The sequence below is a fragment of the Salmo salar genome, chromosome ssa25, assembly GCF_905237065.1.
Source record: "Salmo salar chromosome ssa25, Ssal_v3.1, whole genome shotgun sequence".
Lineage (NCBI taxonomy): Eukaryota > Metazoa > Chordata > Actinopteri > Salmoniformes > Salmonidae > Salmo > Salmo salar.
Window position 1 is genome coordinate 28,824,263 of NC_059466.1, and position 25,170 is coordinate 28,849,432.

The window sequence follows — 25,170 nt, forward strand, 5'->3', positions numbered from 1 at the left end:
ACTTGTGTGTTTTTCCAGGAGCAGTATCAGCAACATTGTCTCCATGTGGTGTAAAGGCTTCTATTATTTTGGGAATGTATTTCCACAAACTAAAGAGACAGTGTGGTGGAGTGTTGAGATTCACATTTAAAGACTTGGCTGCTTGCTGGATCCATCTGTTATGTGTCACGATTGCGCACCATACAGTACTGTACACACTGGCACAATGAGGCCTGATATATTATGTTTGCTGTGTAATAGTAAATGTGAATACGCTCAGCCAGAGGTTAGAGCGTTAGTTCTGTTCCTGTGTATGTTCATGTGCATGCTGTAGTTTATAAAGGGAGATAAACAGGCAGGTAAACAGTCAACCAAACAAGGCAACAGCTTAGTCCTCCTGACTGCAGGGCTGCAGGATTTACTGCCTGTTTGATTTACTGCCAACACACGTGCACACACACACGTGCACACACACACACGCCCTCTGCAGGAGAGAGAGAGAGCACACTAGCCATGGTGGGGCCATTAGGCTCCAGTAAAATCAGTGTTTGTTTAATAATGCGACCCCATTAAAGACTGGAGCGGGTCATTACTGTGGTGTTTCAGAAAACCTACACTCTCGGTGTCCTCACAGAATGAGAAATGAATTCATCTGTATCTAAGAAGGCTTGTAATGACCGAGAGTTTCCCCTTAGCCTGGACAGTGTTGAAACTAATCTGAGACCCTGTGTGTTTCTGTTTAACGGTTTAACTCAGCTTTAGGTAATGATGTTTCTGTTTAACGGTTTAACTCAGCTTTAGGTAATGATGTTTCTGTTTAATGGTTTAACTCAGCTTTAGGTAATGATGTTTCTGTTTAATGGTTTAACTCAGCTTTAGGTAATGATGTTTCTGTTTAACGGTTTAACCCAGCTTTAGGTAATGATGTTTCTGTTTAACGGTTTAACTCAGCTTTAGGTAATGATGTTTCTGTTTAACGGTTTAACTCAGCTTTAGGTAATGATGTTTCTGTTTAATGGTTTAACTCAGCTTTAGGTAATGATGTTTCTGTTTAACGGTTTAACTCAGCTTTAGGTAATGATGTTTCTGTTTAATGGTTTAACCCAGCTTTAGGTAATGATGTTTCTGTTTAATGGTTAAACTCAGCTTTAGGTAATGATGTTTCTGTTTAACGGTTTAACTCAGCTTTAGGTAATGATGTTTCTGTTTAACGGTTTAACTCAGCTTTAGGTAATGATGTTTCTGTTTAACGGTTTAACTCAGCTTTAGGTAATGATGTTTCTGTTTAACGGTTTAACTCAGCTTTAGGTAATGATGTTTCTGTTTAACGGTTTAACTCAGCTTTAGGTAATGATGTTTCTGTTTAACGGTTTAACCCAGCTTTATGTAATGATGTTTCTGTTTAACGGTTTAACTCAGCTTTAGGTAATGATGTTTCTGTTTAACGGTTTAACTCAGCTTTAGGTAATGATGTTTCTGTTTAACGGTTTAACCCAGCTTTAGGTAATGATGTTTCTGTTTAACGGTTTAACTCAGCTTTAGGTAATGATGTTTCTGTTTAACGGTTTAACTCAGCTTTAGGTAATGATGTTTCTGTTTAACGGTTTAACCCAGCTTTAGGTAATGATGTTTCTGTTTAACGGTTTAACTCAGCTTTAGGTAATGATGTTTCTGTTTAATGGTTTAACTCAGCTTTAGGTAATGATGTTTCTGTTTAACGGTTTAACCCAGCTTTAGGTAATGATGTTTCTGTTTAATGGTTTAACTCAGCTTTAGGTAATGATGTTTCTGTTTAATGGTTTAACCCAGCTTTAGGTAATGATGTTTCTGTTTAACGGTTTAACTCAGCTTTAGGTAATGATGTTTCTGTTTAACGGTTTAACTCAGCTTTAGGTAATGATGTTTCTGTTTAACGGTTTAACTCAGCTTTAGGTAATGATGTTTCTGTTTAACGGTTTAACTCAGCTTTAGGTAATGATGTTTCTGTTTAATGGTTTAACTCAGCTTTAGGTAATGATGTTTCTGTTTAATGGTTTAACTCAGCTTTAGGTAATGATGTTTCTGTTTAATGGTTTAACTCAGCTTTAGGTAATGATGTTTCTGTTTAACGGTTTAACTCAGCTTTAGGTAATGATGTTTCTGTTTAACGGTTTAACTCAGCTTTAGGTAATGATGTTTCTGTTTAACGGTTTAACTCAGCTTTAGGTAATGATGTTTCTGTTTAACGGTTTAACTCAGCTTTAGGTAATGATGTTTCTGTTTAACGGTTTAACTCAGCTTTAGGTAATGATGTTTCTGTTTAATGGTTTAACCCAGCTTTAGGTAATGATGTTTCTGTTTAACGGTTTAACTCAGCTTTAGGTAATGATGTTTCTGTTTAACGGTTTAACCCAGCTTTATGTAATGATGTTTCTGTTTAATGGTTTAACTCAGCTTTAGGTAATGATGTTTCTGTTTAACGGTTTAACCCAGCTTTATGTAATGATGTTTCTGTTTAACGGTTTAACCCAGCTTTATGTAATGATGTTTCTGTTTAACGGTTTAACCCAGCTTTATGTAATGATGTTTCTGTTTAACGGTTTAACTCAGCTTTAGGTAATGATGTTTCTGTTTAATGGTTTAACTCAGCTTTATGTAATGATGTTTCTGTTTAATGGTTTAACTCAGCTTTAGGTAATGATGTTTCTGTTTAACGGTTTAACTCAGCTTTATGTAATGATGTTTCTGTTTAATGGTTTAACTCAGCTTTAGTTAATGATGTTTCTGTTTAATGGTTTAACTCAGCTTTAGGTAATGATGTTTCTGTTTAATGGTTTAACCCAGCTTTATGTAATGATGTTTCTGTTTAACGGTTTAACCCAGCTTTAGGTAATGATGTTTCTGTTTAACGGTTTAACTCAGCTTTAGGTAATGATGTTTCTGTTTAACGGTTTAACTCAGCTTTAGGTAATGATGTTTCTGTTTAACGGTTTAACTCAGCTTTAGGTAATGATGTTTCTGTTTAACGGTTTAACCCAGCTTTAGGTAATGATGTTTCTGTTTAACGGTTTAACTCAGCTTTAGGTAATGATGTTTCTGTTTAACGGTTTAACTCAGCTTTATGTAATGATGTTTCTGTTTAACGGTTTAACTCAGCTTTATGTAATGATGTTTCTGTTTAACGGTTTAACTCAGCTTTATGTAATGGGTGTTTCTGGGTGGAAAGACTCTCTCGCCAAGACCTTCCAATTACACTGACCACATTACTTATACTTTACTGACACACGCGTGCACACTCATTTATCCTTTATTGAGAGAAATAAGAGCTGACTGTTATTATAATGCTGGGAGTGGGCCAATAAAAATCTGTCTCCTGTAGGTAAGGGCCTGGCAACACACACACAGACGGACGCTATACACACACACACAGACGGACGCTATACACACACACAGACGGACGCTATACACACACAAAGACGGACGCTATACACACACACAGACAGACGCAATACACACATAAGCACGCACACACATGTACGCACGTAAGCATGCATACACCCACACACGCAACTCTCTCACACACAGTCTATAGCTTTGCTATAAACATAATTCAATCAATGAAATCCTCTACATTGATATTATTCTCTTAAATACAAGAATAAAAAGGATAAATCATGTTTGAAGTTTGATCTAATTTTAGTTTTATGTGTTCTTCAATGTACTTGTGAGTGGTTGTATACCTTAGTCACTACAGATCTTAGAGAGGAGCGAGAGTGTGTGTTTGACCGTGACATACCTGTGAGTGCCTATATAAGTATAGTAACTTTGTGCTGCCAGAGTATTTAAAGGGTTTCCAGATCTGTGACAGTACTACTGTAACTAAAACAAAGTACAGTCCCTCTAATGCAGGCCTGGGCAAAGGCCAGCCCGCGACCTTATTCAATACGGCCCGCGGAATTATGCTCAGATCACAGAAATAATTATCGATAGTAAAGTTTTGAAAAACATATTTGTTATTCAAATTAAAATCCCAATGAATACTCGCCTTTGTGTAATGATTTAACTCCCACCGCTTGTGGGCATTTATTTTGAAGGCACGTATAAATAACAACTGAACGACGGTGATTGACAGGCTGACACACGTCATAGTTACAAATAGTAGCTAGCTAGAAATTGTGCAAAAATTTGTTTTTCAAAGATTTCAAAGAAAAGGAAAGTAGACAATGAATGTAGGGGGTTCCAGCAAGAGTGGACGTCGAAAAATGTCTTTATTGCGATATCAGGGAAAGCTGTGTACAAGAGAGCATCGCTGTGTCCCGACACTTCCAGACAAAAAAGCTATGTACTGTCCTAAAAAATTGCTAAACATAGCAAGCCATTTGCTGAGGTAGAATTAATTAAATAATGTTTAATTGACTCTGCAGCAATACTTTGCCCCAACAAGAAATAGTTGTTTGAAAATGTTTCCCTGTCAAGACGAACAGTGACACGGCGTGTTGAGGACATCGCAGAGAATATGGAACAACAGTTGAAAGACAAGGTAAAGGATTTCTCCTATTTCTCCTTGGCCCTGGATGAGAGCAGTGATGGACGTGACACGGTGCAATTGTTGATTTTCTTACAAGTCATAACCCCAGACTGTTAAATTACAGAGGAGCTTGCTTCAGTGCACTTAATGAAGAGCACAACCACAAGGAAATATTTATTGGAGGAGGTTAATAAGTTTGTGGCAAAGCTGGGACTGAGTTTTGAAAAGGTATCCAGGGTGCCCAAACTTGACAGGATAAAACTTTGGCCTTCTGAAAAGGATACAACATCAAGTAGCTGAGCTGAACCCAGATCAGAAAATAATTTTTCTGCATTGCATTATTCATCAGGAGGTGCTCTGTAAATGTGTCCTGAAAATGAGCCATGTTGTGGATACAGTCACTAAAGTGGTAAACTTCATAAGAGCAAAATCTTTAAACCACAGCCAGTTTGTCTCACTGTTGGAAGAGACAGTCGGGTCATGCAGATCTCCCCTTCCACACAAACGTGAGATGGCTGAGTTTGGGGAAGGTGCTTAAAAGGGTGTGGGACCTGAAGTCGGAGATTACTGAGTTTTTGTAAATGAAAGGAAATATGTGGATTTCCGTCAACTGCAAGATAAAGAATGGTTGGCTGATTTTGCCTTCACTGTGGACATCATGGCCCTCATGAATGAACTGAATTCCAAACTACAAGGGAAGGTCCTTTTTGCACATCAGATGTACAGCCTTGTCAAAGCCTTCAAGGGAAAATGACTCATCCTGACCCGCCAAGTAGAAGCCAACAATCTCACCCACCTTCTGACATGACTAGTCTGTTCCCTATCAGATGACCAGCGGGAGAAGCATACATCGCTGCTGCGTGCTTTGAACAGTGAATTGTGAGAATTTCAAAGTGTTGGGAAATGACATGGTGTTGGTTTCCTCTCCTTTCACCTTCAATGTGGATAACGCTTCTACTGACCTGCAACTTGAGCTTATCGATCTTCAGTCTGATGCAGTGATTGGAGAACTATTCAAACAATGTCACTGACGAGGTTCTATGCATCCCTGGATGAACAAAACATTCTAAAGATTAGGAGTTATGCTCAGAAGATGTTTGGGTCAACCTATGTATGTGAACAGAATATAACACGTCAAGGCACAGATAATCTGTTACTGACTCTCACCTCTCAGCAATCCTGCGCATAGCGAGGTCAGAAACTATACCTGACTTCACTGCTCTAGTCAATGCCCATCAGAGAGTTCATTGAGTAGTTTAAATGTAATCTTGAGCGTCCTCTCTTTCTTGTGTTTTTGTGCATACCCGTTAACAAGAGTTCTGTCCGTGGTGCTGAAAGCACAGTGTACTTTTCCCTCCGTGTAGTTCACTGCCTGTTTAATAATGAAAATACCTACCAAAAGGAGAACATGGAAGTGGTTTATTTCTGTGCATGTTAAAAAAGTAAAATAAGTAGCATATCTGGATGTGATTTATAGTAGATATGTCTGTCAACACAGTCTTACACATGATGTATAATCCTGTAATATGATTCTGGCCCGTGATGGCAAAAATATATTCTAATGGAAAATAATTGCCCAGGCCTGCTCTAATGGCTGGTTACCCATAATCCATCTGTGTCAGAGAGGTGATGAGCTGATCCTCTCCTCTTCCACCAGGCTGCTCTCCTCCTTTCACATACTCCTTCTCTCCCACTCTCTCTCCTCAGTGACTGGCAGCTCTGATAGGGGGATCATTAATGATCTCATCACATCAGTAGGGCAGAGGAGTAACCTACAGTAGAGAACAGTATCACCTACACACACGCACTCAGTCAAGTATAACTCACACAAATGATGACGCATAGTGTGGGTGTGGATCAAATGTTTATGAGGAGTGACGGCTTTCTTAAGCAGTGGAAGACTTGTATTTCTGACCCTCTTACCTCTCTCTCTCTCTCTCTCTCAGGGGAAGGTGAGAAGATGTTTCAGAAAGGAAGTCACATAGAGTCCCTCTTCCTCTGTTTGTTGTTGGTGAGTATCTTTCAAATTACATTACTCCTGTTTCTTTCCTCCTCGCCTCCATCTCCTTTTCCTCCTTTCCTTCCTCTTCTCATCCTCACCAATGAAACAGTGTAACAGATACACAGACGCATGCGTGAACACAAATACACTGAACACACACACACACACACACACACACACACACACACACACACACACACACACACACACACACACACACACACTCGTACAGACATAACACTGGCAGAGGTACAGCCAGACTTTAGCAGGTCTTTGCCAGAGGTTGTGAAACATCACAGGTTCCTCCGTGGAGCTCTAAGAGAGCAGTTCTAATCTGGGCCTGAATCTCTCCTGAATCTCTCCTCTCTTCCTCTGATGTTGAAACCTGTTGGCTGTGTGTGTGTGTTGGCTGTATTCCCAGGAGTTTAACTTCCCTCAGAGCTCAATAAATGATCCCCACTAAAGCCACTTCTGGAGGGCTGAATTAGAGAGAGAGAGAGAGAGAGAGAGAGAGAGACACCTCTTCCCCATCCCATCTCATCTCTTCCTCCTTCTGCCTCATCCTCCTATCTTCTCTTTTTTCAACCTCCTCCTCTTCCTCACACCTCATCCCATCTCCTCTTCCTCCTTCCACCTCTTCCTCATCCCAACTACTCCCATCTCCTCTTCCTCCTTCCACCTCTTCCTCATCCAACCTACAGTGCTCCCATCTCCTCACATATCCTCTTCCTTCTTCCTCCTTTCCCCTGCTCCATACACAGTGTATGACAGCCTCAGACTCACATGTCTTCCTGACAGATGTCTCAGTTTTCTCCAGCTCCCCAGCTGCTCAGTCTGTCTTGTATTTGTTGTTGTAGAGTTTGTCAGTGGTGTAAAGTACTTAAGTAAAAATATGTATATTTTTTACTTTTACTTCACTAGATTCCTTTTACTTCTAATTTTACTTCACTACAATCCTAAATAAAATAATTACTTTTTACTCCACACATTTTCCCTGACACCCAAAAGTACAAAAGTTACATTTTGAATGTGTAAGGCTTGGGCGTAGTGGGTGAGGAATCAAGCGCAGGAAGCAGCGATTACAGGGTAGTGGCTTTTAATGAGCACAACGGCGAAACACAATCCACCCCAACAGCGATCCAGAGCGCACACAAAACAAAGTGCCCCAAACACAGGGGACAGAAAACAGTCGGGGCAAAACCACGCACTAGAGCATAAACACAATCAGCGTGAACACAAGCCAAAATACAGAGCAACAATCCCGCACAAAGAGCAGGCGGGCCTACTGGCTAATATAGCCCCGCTAATCAGCCCAACACAGAACAGGTGCAAACAATAACGGAAAGGGGGGAAACAAAAGGCAATCAGTGGCAGCTAGTAGGCCGGTGACGACGACCGCCGAGCGCCACCCGAGCAGGAGGGGGAGCCACCTTCGGTAGGAGTCGTGACAGAATGCTTAGCAGGACAGGATAATTGTCAAATTCACACACTTATCAAGAGAACTTCCCTGGTCATCCCTACTGCCTCTGATCTGGCAGACTCATTAGACACTCATGCTTCGTTTGTAAATTATGTTTGAATTTTGGAGTGTGCCATTGGCTATCTGTTAATAAAAAATGTTTTTAAATGATGCCGTCTGGTTTGCGTAACATAAGGAATTTTAAATGATTTATACTTTTACTTTTGATTCTTAAGTATATTTGAGCAATTACATTCACTTTTGATACTTACTCTATATTTAAAACCAAATACTTTAAGACTCAAGTAGTATTTTACTGGGTGACTTTCACTTTTACTTGAGTCATTTTCTATTAAGGTTTCTTTACTTTTACTCAAGTATGACAATTGGTTACTTTTTCCACCACTGCAAACAGTAACTGGTTTCATTTCAGTCTCCATGTGTTTGAACAGCAGTGTGTAACTTGTTGTGTTTAGAAAAGGAAATTCTTGACCGTGAGCTGGAGAGAGCTGAGTGTGTGCTTGTTTTATTTGGGGGTTCTGATGGATGGATCTGGACAGCAAATCTGTGTGAGGAGAACAGCCAACGGAACACACACACACAAACACACACACACAAACACACACACAAAGAGCCAGGCAGGCAGGTAGCTAATGGTAAGTAAGTTACTGTATATAATGTTACAGTACACCTATTGTAATTTAAATACAGTATCAAAGCAAGCACTGTGTAATGACACATGGTACAATACCGTAAAATGGACTCCATTGTACTGTAAAGCGGAAAGGCTACAGCACCCCCTAACCCAAAACATCAAGATACAGCCATGGTTGAAGGGATTGGGGTTTGTATTTGACTATAATTGCATGGGATTGGTGCAAGCAGTTTGGCTGCTAGGTCATGTGTTTCCACAGTACAGCATATCAATTCATATTTGGTGTTTTATATCACTTCAATTTCTAGAGGCCTAACAAAGGCTTCCAAACTGGCAGAGACTACAGGGCAAAACAGACCAAAAGGATATGGCAAAATACTTAACCATTAACAGTTTAAGACTTGCTACTGCTCCAGTCTGTCCCTTATATATTTTAAATTGATGGGGCACTACTACCACATACCAGTTAAATCGGTACAGCATTCTCACTAACGGGTGCAACAAATATGCAGGTTGACATTTATTGTCATGAGTCTTTTAGGAGCGATTTAGCAGTGTGGTTAGCAGTGTGGTTAAGGTTAAGGTTAGTTTTAAAATCAGATTTTATGACTTTGTGGCTATGCCAGCTAGTGACCACTCTGCAGAGCTGCCTCCAGAACAAGATTCATGACGAAAAACGCTACCCTGCAACAAATATAGCCTTTTACAAGGCATGCCTCAAAATATGTTAATAAGTCAGAAACAACAAGACCATGCACCCACTAGTGGTCAAAAGGCTTTTGGCTCCAAAAAGATGGTACGGTACTGTATTCTGTGGGATGGAATTACGGTACCATTCGGAATACAGCAATTATTCTCCTGCCCACAAAATGTTCCCACAATGCAATATAATTTAATGTATGCTGCAGTAAAACGTTTCACAGTATTTTACTGTTCATAATACTCCCAATTACCATAAACATTCCAGTTCTCCTTTACGGTGCACGAACAAATGCCCACCAAACACACACACTTCAGCCACTCGATAAATCAATTATATGCACATTTAAACAACTATGGTCAGTCCCTAAGTTCACTCTGACACCCAGCGATTGCGGTTTGGTTAGTATGTTATTGTGTGGGTTGGATGGTGGGAGAGATAGTGATGTAACATTCTCTCACTGGCTGACAGATTTAGGGCCACATTAATGACAATGGCTTGATTGGTCTCTGAAAGGTTCCCGAGGGGATTAATATAGTCTCAATGATTTTAATTAGAGTTATTGAAAGCTGTAGTAAAACAAAGTCTACAAGCATAAAGGCTATATACTGAAGAATCCTGTAGTGAGTTGAAGCAGAACAAAAATATGAATCCTACCCCTTACACTCGTAGAAATGGGCCTATATGGAGGGGCCGATTTGAAATGTTTCTAACGGAAGAACTATAAAAAGCATATGCATGACCATGTTACCAAAACTTGAGATTATGGGGAAATTATCAGACCAAAGTTGAGGACACAACAAGTTCACCTGACACAAGACTGAATCCAAACATTACATCGTTGATTTTATGTGCATTTTACATTGTGTTTTTCACAGCATTTGTCAATAACGAAATCTGAAAACACTTTGGATAAATTCAATAACATACAAATATTCATTGAAATTTGGTGCAAAATAAGAAAAAAACAAGGATTTGAGTGAGAGGTCTAACTGGTGTCTCCAAGTGGCAACACACCTCTCCAAACTGCACAGTTCCTAAATCATTTCAACACACTTTTATGACTCAAGGAAAGAGCCTTCAACTATAAGGTGCTTTTTTGAGCTCTCCTAGCTTTGCCATTGAGGAACTGAAGCAAGCACAAAATATGATCTTACAGTGTTAGGCTTTCAAAAGGCACTTCAGATAAACAGATTGTAATTTTGGTGCGCATAGAATGGGATCATGAGTGCATTCAAGTGCGTGTCCTGCGGTTAACTGTCTTCACAATATGACAAACAGCCTCATTCTGTTCAGGACAACCCAGGGTATAACACATGTCATCCTTGTAACTGTGGATCAAATATAGAAATCCTAAACATTGATACTGTAAATGACATGAGTTTTGACATGAAGTGCACATTTGGCCTCATGGGTTTGTGGTTTGCTTGTATGACATCAAAGCAGTATTTATTATAATTCTCAACGTCTCATCTGTCAGAACACAGTGACTCCTCTCAATTTACAGCATTTCTCTCACCGAGGCGACAATAAATGTGCAAAAGCAGCCCAATTAGTGGGAGGGATGGGTGCATCTTCTTGTCGAGCACGGTGCTCAAGTTTATAACGGCTGTTGGTCAAAATCCATACAGCGCTATGAAGTGGAGAACCCTGAGCTCTGACGTCATGTATAAAAGGTTACTGTACAGCAGATGCCTTCCAATTTAGGCGATTATCAATAACAAAATATTCAATTTTCAACCTGCATATGACTGCATATGACAGGGGCTGTGAGAGGAAAGGACTACCGTATAACCAACAACCTGAATAAAAAATACATTTAAGTTTGACTCTTTGCACGCTTTCATATTTTAACTCTTCCCCCCTCTCTCTCTCAGGTGTCCTGTCCTCCCTGTCTCAGGTCAGAGTACAGTAGTTGTGGAGAGTTTGAGTTCTACAACCAGACCTTCAGTAGCTGCCGGCCATGCCCCCCATGCCAGCCTGGACAGGAGCCCCACATGGTGAGACACATACACACACTTTCCCTGTGGTGAAATTACTTGAGTGTCCGTATCGTGTGAACCCTGACCCCTGCTACCTACCTCCCAGCCATACTTATCAGGTATCAAGGTAAGACCCAGATGCAGAACGTGTCGAAGTAACAATGTTTATTACAGAAACAGGGGCAAAGGTACAGGACGGCAGGCAGGGTCTGGGGCAGGCAGAGTGGCCAGGCGGGTGGGTACAGGGTCAGGACAGGCAAGGGTCAAAAACCAGGAGGATGAGAAAACAGAGACTGGGGAAAAGCAGGAGCTGAGACAAAACCGCTGGTTGGCTTGACAAACAAGACGAACTGGCAACAGACAAACAGAGAACACAGGTATAAATACACAGGGGATAATGGGGGAGATGGGCGACACCTGGAGGGGAGTGGAGACAATCACAAGGACAGGTGAAACAGATCAGGGTGTGACAATACTCTCTAGTCTGCCTGTCTGCTCAGACCACCCAGGTAGTTTACTTGACTCACTGGTATACACACAGGTACATATATGTATGATCTTAATTTGAGCCAATTTTCTACAGCAGGAAAATAACCCTGCAGCAACAGGAAACATTTTTGTAGGGGTTGATACTTTTTTCATTAGGGCAAATAAAGTCTGACATTTCAAATGGGATATTAGAAACCTTTTTAAAACTCAAATAAACTAGAAGTTTGCATTTCCAAGTTTGCATTCTCTGCAACAAAAGAGCCTACATCTGTACACCTCCCAGCTTAGAGAGAGTTACCACCTAAATCCCAGTACTGTAAGCCTGTTCAGATTCATAAAGGGGAATGAACAATTTTCACGGTTTGTCACACCATTCTGATTTTTTTCCAAATATTGAAGCCCCGTGGGTAGGAATGGTACAGTAGTCTGTCAGTAACCATGAGTCATCAGTCCCCCGGTCAAACCAAAAAGCACAGCAGACAGCACCTCACTGGGCCTTAATATGGAGGAGACACACCTCATACACACACGCACACACACACACACCTATAGACCACTTCACACAACTACACAGAACAACTCCAACAGGAGCACGCCTTTTCCTCTTAATCTAAACAACAATCCTAACACATATCTAACTGTTTGAATAGTCCGTTGTTCATTAACCTTCTAAGGTTAAGTGATAGTTATTCAACTCTCCTATCTAATTACAGAAAATGACTATAATGTGACCTTGACAAGTAAGCCTATCATTGCTCATGATTGTCTATTTGTTTAAGGACTTATCAAACAGAGCACGAACATCATAACTAACCAGGCATTCAGCTCTGTTCTCATCTCTCGTCTGTGATCAGTAGTAGTAGTTAGTCTGTAATCTAGCCCTGTGCTTTCCCTCTGCCTCTGTGTAATCACTGGGATAATCTACACCCACCTGAGAACCCCCCCCACACACACACACACACACACACACATCAAACAGAACTCTTTCAACTCCCACACAGACCTGCTGTGATCTGATAGATCATTTTACTGCAGTGATACACACTGGTTTACCACAACTATGGAGACTGGAAATCAATTTGATCTGGAGAAGGTTTATATGAACCAACAGAAGTAAAGTGAGCCAGGAGATCTGACAGTGAGTTGATCCATCCTGACAGAATCCTACTGATCATTTAATCCACTTTTTATCACATGTCACAGTGGATATATTGGACAAGCCAATAAAGTCGAAGTTGAAGTGAATATAGTGTTTCTGTAGTCTGTAGGTCAGGCAGCAGCTTGGCGTAAAGATGGAGATGATTTAACCGTTAATAAAGATACCTCAGACTCCTGCCTGTCTGTCAGACTGTGTAGAGTATTGGTTGTTGTCACAGATCCCACCTGAGAGTAGTGCATCAGTCTGGGACATCCTCATTCTATACTAGAACATACATTTCCACTTCCTCGCCACATCTACTAGGCTATACACAGGCACACACACTCACTCACTCACTCACTCACTCACTCACTCACTCACTCACTCACTCACTCACTCACTCACTCACTCACTCACTCACTCACTCACTCACTCACTCACTCACTCACTCACTCACTCACTCACACACACACACACACACACACACACACACACACACACACACACACACACACACACACACACACACACACACTACAGATGTAGGATCTTTAACTTGAGCCAGTTTGCTACAGCAGGAAAATAATCCTGCAGGAAATGTTAAATATTATGTGGATTTTAATTAATGGACATTTTTGTGGTGGTTGATGCATCTTTCGTGTGGAAATTACAAACTTTCATAAACCTTTTTAAAACTCAAATACGCTATACATTTTACATTTCCTGAATTGCAAATTATCCTGCAACAGGGTGATCAAATGAAGATCCTACATCTGTAGACAAACGACACAAAGATCAGTTCAGAATGACTCATGTCCTGTTCTTGTTAGCGATCACATTTCACGTCTTTAGTCTCAGACTCAGACTGTCAGATCTAGGCTGGGCTCGGCAGAACACAGAAGGAAGCATTAGTATATACACTAACACACTGGTCTATGAACAGCACCACTCGTTTCAAGTGCAGTGTATGTGTGTGTGTGTGTATGTGTATGTGAGCACAACACATGCATAACACATGTCTAACATTGTTTATGTTTGTTTTGTTGCAGAACTGTGGCTATGGGACTAAGGATGAGGACTTTGTGTGTGTGTCTTGTCCGGCGGGGAAGTACTCAAAGGGGAAGTATGAGATCTGCAGGAGACATAAGGACTGTGAAGGTCTGTACCGCGCTACAGTACTCACACCTGGGACACCAGACAGTGACGCAGACTGTGGACCCTGCTTACCTGGGTATGTACACATACAGACACACACATATATACACACACACACACACAAGCCTACACACTCTCACTATCAGAGTGTCATTGATAAGACAGGACCACCCCATAGGACATTTCTCCCGCACAACTCCCATATCACACACACAGCCTAGTCTAACCCTCCATTGGCCACGCTACCAGCCTCAATTACCCAGCTGCCATCTGGTCACCCACCAACATGGAGGCAGGAGAAGATATAAACTGTTACAGGACTGACTTGAAGGTCTGATCTCTCTCTCTCTCTCTCTCTCTCTCTCTCTCTCTCTCTCTCTCTCTCTCTCTCTCTCTCTTTTTCCCCCCCCTCCCTTCCACCATATGATATCATTCAGTGACTGGACCACCTCAAAGGCATTCTCTGGTTTCAATTGAGTTTAAAGTCAATATACAGACTGGAGTGTTTTAGCATAACATTACTGGCTGCTTTAATAGATCCTCTCTTTCAGCTGTACTGTATTGGGGGCAGGGATTCTGAACACTGTCTGACTGCTGCTGTGATGGAATCTAAATACTCACCAAACTCCTTGAAGTAAAATGGTTTTATTCATCTCACGTTTAATGCTTTGTCGGTGCTCTAACCTGGAGATCGGGTGTTGGTGTTTGATTGAATTTGGTTTAATAGTCATCTCTGATTAATGACAGCCTCTCTGCCCTAGAGGCCTAGAGGACGCCACGCTCTGAAGCAGCTTCCCTTCTCGTCCTCTGTCACAGCTCAGGGCTATATAATACCTTATCTAACCTAATGGTATACAGTATCACTCCTTCCCCTCTGGGCATCAATACAGCAGTCAGTTCAGCCTTTTCACCTCAGCTATTATCGAGACACTTCTCCTGTCAAATACGTACATATTCACACCATATCTTAACATCTATCTGGATATAAGAAGCCAATGCTAGGTACTGTATCGGTATTGTTCTCTGAAGGTTCTCTCTGTGTTTCCTTTCTGTCAGGTATTACATCCAGGAGAACCGGCCCAGGAACCTGTATGGGATGGTCTGTCACTCGTGTCAGAACGCACCGCGCAACACCAAAGAGTGTATGTTCTACTATACTTTACTACTTCTACAACACAGAATCACTGTATTACAGAACCACGGTCAGAGAGGGACGGAGAGCGATCACTGTAAGGTCAGGCGAGTGAGGGCTGTGATCAGTTAATGAACACAGACAGACAGAGCACAGGGCGAGGCAGCAGGATGTTAACTCGTCTGGAACGGCTTCCTCATGGTAATGCTCAAACCCAGGAATAGTTTTTGTGTCCGTCGCTCAAACCAACACTCACTGGCACATTGTTTTGACCGGAAATTAATATATATGTTATTGTGTAATTTGAATGACTGTGTTTTGAAATATGAAAACCTCAAACAGATTGGAAGCTGCTATGAGGAGGAGGGAAGAGAGAGAGGGAAGGAGGGAGGAGGACAGATGAGTGTATACCAACAAACACAAACGTTTTAACAAGTGTCTAATTGTTTCTTCCAACCAGGGAGTGAGTTAGGGAGGAAGAGAGGGAGGGAGTGAATGTGTGAGGGTACATTTTAATGAACTGTTTTAAATGAAGTCTTGAAATATGTAGTTGAAGCATAGAGTTACTAGCTCAGGGTCAAGACAGGCTAGCACTCGCCAAGTAATCTGTCAATTGCTCCGGCTTCCAGCTCAGTGTGTGTTTGTGTGTGTGTGTGTGTGTTACCGCTGCGCCCAGGTAGCTCCCAGCATGGTGCGGTGTGATAATTAAAAAGTTTAGAGGGCATGAAAAAGATGATTAACATGTTTCCACATGCACTGGGTCTTCTCTTCAACAGCAGCCTGTCATACCACCTCTCCAGGCTCTATACATATCTATACCACCGCTGTCTGGCCTCTGTTTACCACCATCTACTGTAACAGACTGGCTTTAAACTTTGAACCCAGGTTTGTCTAATGTAACTGCAGCAGTCTCATACAATGATAGACCTCGTCAGTCTGATCTGATCAGTGAATAAATAAAGTCTGAGTAAAGCATAAAGATGTCCAAAAGCTTTAGAGGAGATGATGTCTGTAAGGTTGAAAGCCTTGGTCTATTCTGATGTCTGTCTGTAGGGTTGAAAGCCTTGGTCTATTCTGATGTCTGTTTGTAGGGTTGAAAGCCTTGGTCTATTCTGATGTCTGTCTGTAAGGTTGAAAGCCTTGGTCTATTCTGATGTCTGTCTGTAAGGTTGAAAGCCTTGGTCTATTCTGATGTCTGTCTGTAAGGTTGAAAGCCTTGGTCTATTCTGATGTCTGTCTGTAAGGTTGAAAGCCTTGGTCTATTCTGATGTCTGTTTGTAGGGTTGAAAGCCTTGGTCTATTCTGATGTCTGTCTGTAAGGTTGAAAGCCTTGGTCTATTCTGATGTCTGTCTGTAAGGTTGAAAGCCTTGGTCTATTCTGATGTCTGTCTGTAAGGTTGAAAGCCTTGGTCTATTCTGATGTCTGTCTGTAAGGTTGAAAGCCTTGGTCTATTCTGATGTCTGTCTGTAAGGTTGAAAGCCTTGGTCTATTCTGATGTCTGTCTGTAAGGTTGAAAGCCTTGGTCTATTCTGATGTCTGTTTGTAGGGTTGAAAGCCTTGGTCTATTCTGATGTCTGTTTGTAGGGTTGAAAGCCTTGGTCTATTCTGATGTCTGTCTGTAAGGTTGAAAGCCTTGGTCTATTCTGATGTCTGTCTGTAAGGTTGAAAGCCTTGGTCTATTCTGATGTCTGTCTGTAAGGTTGAAAGCCTTGGTCTATTCTGATGTCTGTCTGTAAGGTTGAAAGCCTTGGTCTATTCTGATGTCTGTCTGTAAGGTTGAAAGCCTTGGTCTATTCTGATGTCTGTCTGTAAGGTTGAAAGCCTTGGTCTATTCTGATGTCTGTTTGTAGGGTTGAAAGCCTTGGTCTATTCTGATGTCTGTCTGTAAGGTTGAAAGCCTTGGTCTATTCTGATGTCTGTTTGTAAGGTTGAAAGCCTTGGTCTATTCTGATGTCTGTTTGTAGGGTTGAAAGCCTTGGTCTATTCTGATGTCTGTCTGTAAGGTTGAAAGCCTTGGTCTATTCTGATGTCTGTTTGTAGGGTTGAAAGCCTTGGTCTATTCTGATGTCTGTCTGTAAGGTTGAAAGCCTTGGTCTATTCTGATGTCTGTCTGTAAGGTTGAAAGCCTTGGTCTATTCTGATGTCTGTTTGTAGGGTTGAAAGCCTTGGTCTATTCTGATGTCTGTTTGTAGGGTTGAAAGCCTTGGTCTATTCTGATGTCTGTCTGTAAGGTTGAAAGCCTTGGTCTATTCTGATGTCTGTCTGTAAGGTTGAAAGCCTTGGTCTATTCTGATGTCTGTCTGTAAGGTTGAAAGCCTTGGTCTATTCTGATGTCTGTCTGTAAGGTTGAAAGCCTTGGTCTATTCTGATGTCTGTTTGTAGGGTTGAAAGCCTTGGTCTATTCTGATGTCTGTTTGTAGAGTTGAAAGCCTTGGTCTATTCTGATGTCTGTTTGTAGCGTTGAAAACCTTGGTCTATTCTGATGTCTGTTTGTAGGGTTGATAGCCTTGGTCTATTCTGATGTCTGTTTGTAGGGCTGAAAGCCTTGGTCTATTCTGATGTCTGTTTGTAGGGTTGAAAGCCTTGGTCTATTCTGATGTCTGTTTGTAGCTGAAAGCCTTGGTCTATTCTGATGTCTGTTTGTAGGGTTGAAAGCCTTGGTCTATTCTGATGTCTGTTTGTAGCGTTGAAAGCCTTGGTCTATTCTGATGTCTGTTTGTAGGGTTGAAAGCCTTGGTCTATTCTGATGTCTCACTGTAGGAATAACCTGGTCTCAGAGCATTTAGTATTATTCTGTACGTAAATCCGAGACACTCCATTTAGTATGATATGTTACGTTTCTTATAGTTTGTGTTAATTTGTGGAAGTCCATCATGATATGTTTACGAATTACAATTCATATGATGTTACAAATTTGCTAAACGTACAATATGTTACGAATTTGTTAAATGTATGATATGTTACAAATTGAGATTGATGATGAGATTTGAACAAGAAACCTTTGGGATGATAGTAATATGCGTTATACCCTCCTTTCATTTTTGCCTTAAGTAACCTTCTATCACCATAACAAACGTAACATATCATAGTAATTTGGTATCCCGGCTTTACATTTACTATGTTACGTCTAGACTATGAGACCAGTCTAGAAGGAAAGCCTTGGTCTATTCTGATGTCTCCCTGTAGGAAAACTGACGAGAGAGAGAGAGAGAGAGAGAGAGAGAGAGAGAGAGAGATCAGACCTTTAAGTCAGTCCTGTAACAGTTTATATCTTCTCCTGCCTCCATGTTGGTGGGTGACCAGATGGCAGCTGGGTAATTGAGGCTGGTAGCGTGGCCAATGGAGGGTTAGACTAGGCTGTGTGTGTGATATGGGAGTTGTGCGGGAGAAATGTCCTATGGGGTGGTCCTGTCTTATCAATGACACTGATAGTGAGAGTATGTAGGCTTGTGTGTGTATATGTGTGTGTGAGAGAGAGAGAGACGCTGAAGACTATTCTGTAGGGTACAAAGGTTGACGGGGTGAGAGCGGCACAGTGTTGTAGACTAAATCAAATCATCCAATCAAATTGCTTCGTAAACAACAGGTGTGGTGGACTAACAGTGAAACGCTTACAGTGAAAGACCCTTCCCAACAATGCAGAGAGAAAGAAAATAGAGAAATAATAAAGTAATAATAGATACACAATGAGTAATGATAACCTGGCTATATACAACGGGTATCATTACTGAGTCCATGTGCAAGGATACAAGGTAATTGAGGTAGATATACAGTATACTGTACATATAACTAGGAATAAGGTAGATGGTAAACAGTAGCAGCAGTGTAGTAGTTATTTATTTAACTAACCGGGTAGTTATTTATTTAACTAACCGGGTAGTTATTTATTTATTTAACTAACTATTTATTAGTCTTATAGCTTGGGGGTAGAATCTGTTCAGGGTTCTGTTGGTTCCAGACTTGGTGCATCGGTACCGCTTGCCGTGCAGTAGCAGAGAGATCAGTCTATTACTAGGGTGGCTGGAGTCTGTAACAATTTTTAGGGCCTTCCTCTGACACCGCCTGGTATAGAGGTCCTGGATGGCAGGAAGCTAGGCCTCAGTGATGTACTCTCTGTAGAGCCTTGCGGTCAGATGCCAAGCAGTTGCCATAATAAGCAGTGATGCAGCCAGTCAGGATACTCTCAATGATGCAGCTGTAGAACTTTTTGAGGATCTGAGGGCCCGAGCCAAATCTTTTCAGCCTCCTGAGGGGAAGAGGCGTTGTCATGCCCTTTTCACGACTATGTTGGTGTGTTTGGACCATGATAGATCCTTAGTGATGTGAACACTCTCGACCTGCTCCACAACAGCCCCGTCGATGTGAATGGGGGCGTGCTCTCCGTTTTCTGTAGTCCACGATCAGCTCCTTTGTCTTGCTGACACTGAGGGAGAGGTTGTTGTCCTGGCACCACACTGCCAGGTCTCTGACCTCCCTATAGGCCGTCTCATCATCAGTGATCAGGCTTACCATCGTCGTTTTGTCGGTAAACTTCACCCACGCAGTCGTGGGTGAACAGGGAGTACAGGACGGGACTAAGCACGCACCCCTGAGGGGTAAGGCATCATGAGGGACATGGCTTCCCTTAGATTAATTACCTGTGTAGTAACTATGTAGTATCTGTGTAGTATCTGTGTAGTAAATGTGTAGTATCTGTGTATTAACTGTGTAGTATCTGTGTGTTCCAGGCATGCTTACCAAAGTCCCCAGTGTCTCAACCAGCAGTACCACCATGTTCCCTCACCCTCACAAAGACCCCACAGGACAGGGTCACCTAGCAACCGCTCTCATCATCGCCATGTCAACCATCTTCATCATGGCCATCGCCATCGTCCTCATCATCATGTTCTACATCCTCAAAGCCAAGCCCAGCGGACAGGGTAACAATCACACACACTCACATACACACACAGTTTCAGTTGGGTTCCGTCCCTGTGTTAAATGGGACATCAGTGTGCACAGTTACTAAACGTTCTCTCTCTCCGTGTGCAGCGTGCTGCTCAGGTCAGGTGGTGAAGGCTGTGGAGGCTCAGACCAACAAACAGGAGGACAAGAAAGATGTTCCAGGTGAGACACTACAACACAGCTATACAAATGATACCTCAGGGAACAGAAAACCACACAACAGTCAACTAACATAATGTATAGTACCGGCTGGGGCCTCAGGCTTAATCTATAGTCTAGTCTATAACTAACATAATGTATAGTACCGGCTGGGGCCTCAGGCTTAATCTACAGTCTAGTCTATAACTAACATAATGTATAGTACCGGCTGGGGCCTCAGGCTTAATCTACAGTCTAGTCTATAACTAACATAATGTATAGTACCTGCTGGGGCCTCAGGCTTAATCTACAGTCTAGTCTATAACTAACATAATGTATAGTACCGGCTGGGGCCTCAGGCTTAATCTACAGTCTAGTCTATAACTAACATAATGTATAGTACCGGCTGGGGCCTCAGGCTTAATCTACAGTCTAGTCTATAACTAACATAATGTATAGTACCGGCTGGGGCCTCAGGCTTAATCTACAGTCTAGTCTATAACTAACATAATGTATAGTACCGGCTGGGGCCTCAGGCTTAATCTACAGTCTAGTCTATAACTAACATAATGTATAGTACCGGCTGGGGCCTCAGGCTTAATCTACAGTCTAGTCTATAACTAACATAATGTATAGTACCGGCTGGGGCCTCAGGCTTAATCTACAGTCTAGTCTATAACTAACATAATGTATAGTACCGGCTGGGGCCTCAGGCTTAATCTACAGTCTAGTCTATAACTAACATAATGTATAGTACCGGCTGGGGCCTCAGGCTTAATCTACAGTCTAGTCTATAACTAACAATGTATAGTACCGGCTGGGGCCTCAGGCTTAATCTACAGTCTAGTCAATAACTAACATAATGTATAGTACCGGCTGGGGCCTCAGGCTTAATCTACAGTCTAGTCAATAACTAACATAATGTATAGTACCGGCTGGGGCCTCAGGCTTAATCTACAGTCTAGTCAATAACTAACATAATGTATAGTACCGGCTGGGGCCTCAGGCTTAATCTACAGTCTAGTCTATAACTAACATAATGTATAGTACCGGCTGGGGCCTCAGGCTTAATCTACAGTCTAGTCTATAACTAACATAATGTATAGTACCGGCTGGGGCCTCAGGCTTAATCTACAGTCTAGTCTATAACTAACATAATGTATAGTACCGGCTGGGGCCTCAGGCTTAATCTACAGTCTAGTCTATAACTAACATAATGTATAGTACCGGCTGGGGCCTCAGGCTTAATCTACAGTCTAGTCTATAACTAACATAATGTATAGTACCGGCTGGGGCCTCAGGCTTAATCTACAGTCTAGTCTATAACTAACATAATGTATAGTACCGGCTGGGGCCTCAGGCTTAATCTACAGTCTAGTCTATAACTAACATAATGTATAGTACCGGCTGGGGCCTCAGGCTTAATCTACAGTCTAGTCTATAACTAACATAATGTATAGTACCGGCTGGGGCCTCAGGCTTAATCTACAGTCTAGTCTATAACTAACATAATGTATAGTACCGGCTGGGGCCTCAGGCTTAATCTACAGTCTAGTCTATAACTAACATAATGTATAGTACCGGCTGGGGCCTCAGGCTTAATCTACAGTCTAGTCTATAACTAACATAATGTATAGTACCGGCTGGGGCCTCAGGCTTAATCTACAGTCTAGTCTATAACTAACATAATGTATAGTACCTGCTGGGGCCTCAGGCTTAATCTACAGTCTAGTCAATAACTAACATAATGTATAGTACCGGCTGGGGCCTCAGGCTTAATCTACAGTCTAGTCTATAACTAACATAATGTATAGTACCGGCTGGGGCCTCAGGCTTAATCTACAGTCTAGTCTATAACTAACATAATGTATAGTACCGGCTGGGGCCTCAGGCTTAATCTACAGTCTAGTCTATAACTAACATAATGTATAGTACCGGCTGGGGCCTCAGGCTTAATCTACAGTCTAGTCTATAACTAACATAATGTATAGTACCGGCTGGGGCCTCAGGCTTAATCTACAGTCTAGTCAATAACTAACATAATGTATAGTACCGGCTGGGGCCTCAGGCTTAATCTACAGTCTAGTCAATAACTAGCATAAAGGCATTCTCATACGTGGTGGCTGTCTGTCATGCCCGGTGTCTGTGGGTTTGACACTGATTGAGCGTAGCATGGTGGAATGTTTAGATTAGATTGTGGCCCTAGCTCTAGGCTGTCAGTGTTCCCCTCTCACTAACTAGAATGTTAATAACTCATTCAGGGGTTATCTACCTGACAATAATACACCTACTGGCGTCTCACATACTTTAGGCCTTCCATTTTACCTCTGCTATGGTAATAGTTATACATTCAGTCCTTTAGGTTTAGAAATCAAACATAAGTGTTTTATTCACGAAACTGAATGTATGTTTACATGTTCTAAGTGTATAGGTGAAAGCATACTGTATGTGTGTGTTTATGTATTGGGAAAGGTGTTTGTGCGCGCATGTGTGTGTGTATTGAGTAGCTGTTTGTAAGTCTCTATGATTGACATCTCCGGTAGAGCTGGGAACTATGAGTGTCTGTCTGAGACATCTCTGAGGCATACACCATCTAGGATGGCAGTGGCAGACATTTACAGGCTTCAAACTTTGATGTGATTGCATTTGAACACTACAGTCCTGTTAATTGATTTATTTAGAAAATAATGGGACCTCTGTTCCCCTGGTTATTTTGACGATTGTTTCAGACTTTTACCCGCGTTCACGGAACTGTGTGAGAAATAACGTTTGGTAAACAAAACAAAAAAGACAACATACAGACAGACACACACAAACATCAACGACATCACACCTGCCCAGACCCACTTCTTCTCCCCCCTATCTCCAGTACCTGCACTACTCTACACCACATGTCCTCAAATTGCAACATTTTGTTACTCTCAGTCATGCATGCTTTTTCCATTGTCTTAAAGATGGAGGATTGGTTCATTTCCAGTTTTTAAGTGTGCGTTTTTCAAGATAATTGATGAGAAGAGTATCATCCAATCCATCAGGCACAGCACCCTCATATGTGGGCTCCCTAGAGGTCTAAGACACTGCATCTCAGTGCTAGAGGCGTCGCTATAGTACCTAGTTTGAATCCAGGCTGTATCACATCTGGCTGTGATTGGGAGTCCCATAGGGCGGCGCACAATTGGCCCAGCGTCGTCCGGGTTTGGCCGGAGTAGGCCTTCATTGTAAATAAGAATTAGTTCTTAACTGACTTGCCTAGTTAAATAAAAGTTAAATAAAAGACAGACGGATTAAAACTAAATTTACATTGTAATACTTCTGACAGCCAACTTCTTACTCCGCCCATAACTTTTGGCTTTTATTATTGAGTCATTGTTAGTTTTACACTTAAGACGTGATATCATTGTGATATAGAATTCGTGCATTTTGTCTCTTGTATAATACATTCTATACATTAAGCGTACATTTTCGTTAACTGTAATTTCGTTAGTTATGTTCCAATATTCCCTCCATCTTGTGCCAATATCAATTATTTTTAATTCTTGGTTCCAATAGTTCCTATTTTTTTCTAAGAGGTTGTCAGCTGGATAGGCTCTCTGCAAGGTTTTGTATGAACATCCTTTTCTGACTCAAATAGGATTCCCTCAAGATTACTCTGATGTCCAAAAGATTTCAAATCAAAATTTCCTGATATGAAACTTTTAAGTGGCATGTATTTGAAAATATCTACATTGGTCAGTCCAAAATTGGTTTTTAATTCTGTCATGGAAATAAATGATATCCTATTACCATATCGTTTATGGTGTTTATGCCTTTAGTTTTCTATGTGGACCAATCTACCGGTGCGTTCTGAAACGGTGCGTTCTGAAAGGATCGTTCCATAGGGTTGTGTTTTAGGTAGTGTTATTGGTTCATGTAGAACCATTTTCTTCCGTATTGTTCTAGTGTTCTTAACTAGAAAGTTGTTCATGTTCTTAGCTTTATCCTTTGAAAATAGACACCTAAAAAGATTCTGGAGATGAGCATCTGCATCTTCAATATGTACCCATTGTTCCTCTTTAGTGCATTTAACCATATGTTGCAAATAAAAGCCCTGGGTAGTGAGTTGATACTATTCCATGTCTTTGGTGGAGTCATGCCATTCTGAAGAGGTAAAAATCGTCTGTCCTCGTTTGCAACACTCACTACAGAGTTCCAAACTGACTCTGGAAGCAATGTCAGCACAAGAACTGTTCGTCGGGAGATTCATGAAATGGGTTTCCGTGGCCAACCAGTCGCACACAAGCCTAAAATCACCATGCGCAATGCCAAGCGTTGGCTGGAGTGGTGTAAAGCTCACCACCATTGGACTCTGGATCAGTGGAAACGTGTTCTCTGGAGTGATGAATCACGCTTCACCATCTGGCAGTCCGACATACGAATCTGGGTTTGGCAAATGCCAGAAGAATGCTACCTGCCCCAATGCATAGTGCCAACTGTAAAGTTTGGTGGAGGAGGAATAATGGTCTGGGGCTGTTTTTCAGGCTTCAGGCTAGGCCCCTTAGTTCCAGTGACGACATTCTAGACGATTTTGTGCTTCCAACCTTATGACAAAGCGAGGTCCATACAGAAATGGTTTGTCGACATCAGTGTGGAAGACCTTGACTGGCCTGCACAGAGCCTTGACCTCAACCCCATCGAATACCTTTGGGATGAATTGGAACGCCGACTGCGAGCCAGGTCTAATCGCCCAACATCAGTGCCCGACCTCACTAATGCTCTTGTGGCTGAACGGAAGCAAGTCCCCGCAGCAATGTTCCAACATCTAGTTGAAAGCCTTCCCAGAAGAATGGAGGCTGTTATAGCAGCAAAGGGGGGCCCAAGTCAATATTAATGCCCATGATTTTGGAATGAGA

General features: G+C 41.8%; 1 protein-coding gene across 1 annotated transcript in view; it reads left to right on the forward strand.

The window, feature by feature from the left end:
* LOC106586511 (tumor necrosis factor receptor superfamily member EDAR) overlaps positions 1 to 25,170 on the forward strand; it is a 46,852-nt gene that overhangs the window by 16,236 nt on the left and 5,446 nt on the right. The window contains exons 2-7 of the mRNA XM_014173897.2: positions 6,433 to 6,497; positions 11,180 to 11,302; positions 13,961 to 14,142; positions 15,123 to 15,208; positions 19,927 to 20,118; positions 20,231 to 20,305. Coding sequence (XP_014029372.1) covers positions 6,447 to 6,497; positions 11,180 to 11,302; positions 13,961 to 14,142; positions 15,123 to 15,208; positions 19,927 to 20,118; positions 20,231 to 20,305 — 709 coding nt within the window. The 5' untranslated portion in view covers positions 6,433 to 6,446. The remainder of the gene's footprint in view (positions 1 to 6,432; positions 6,498 to 11,179; positions 11,303 to 13,960; positions 14,143 to 15,122; positions 15,209 to 19,926; positions 20,119 to 20,230; positions 20,306 to 25,170) is intronic.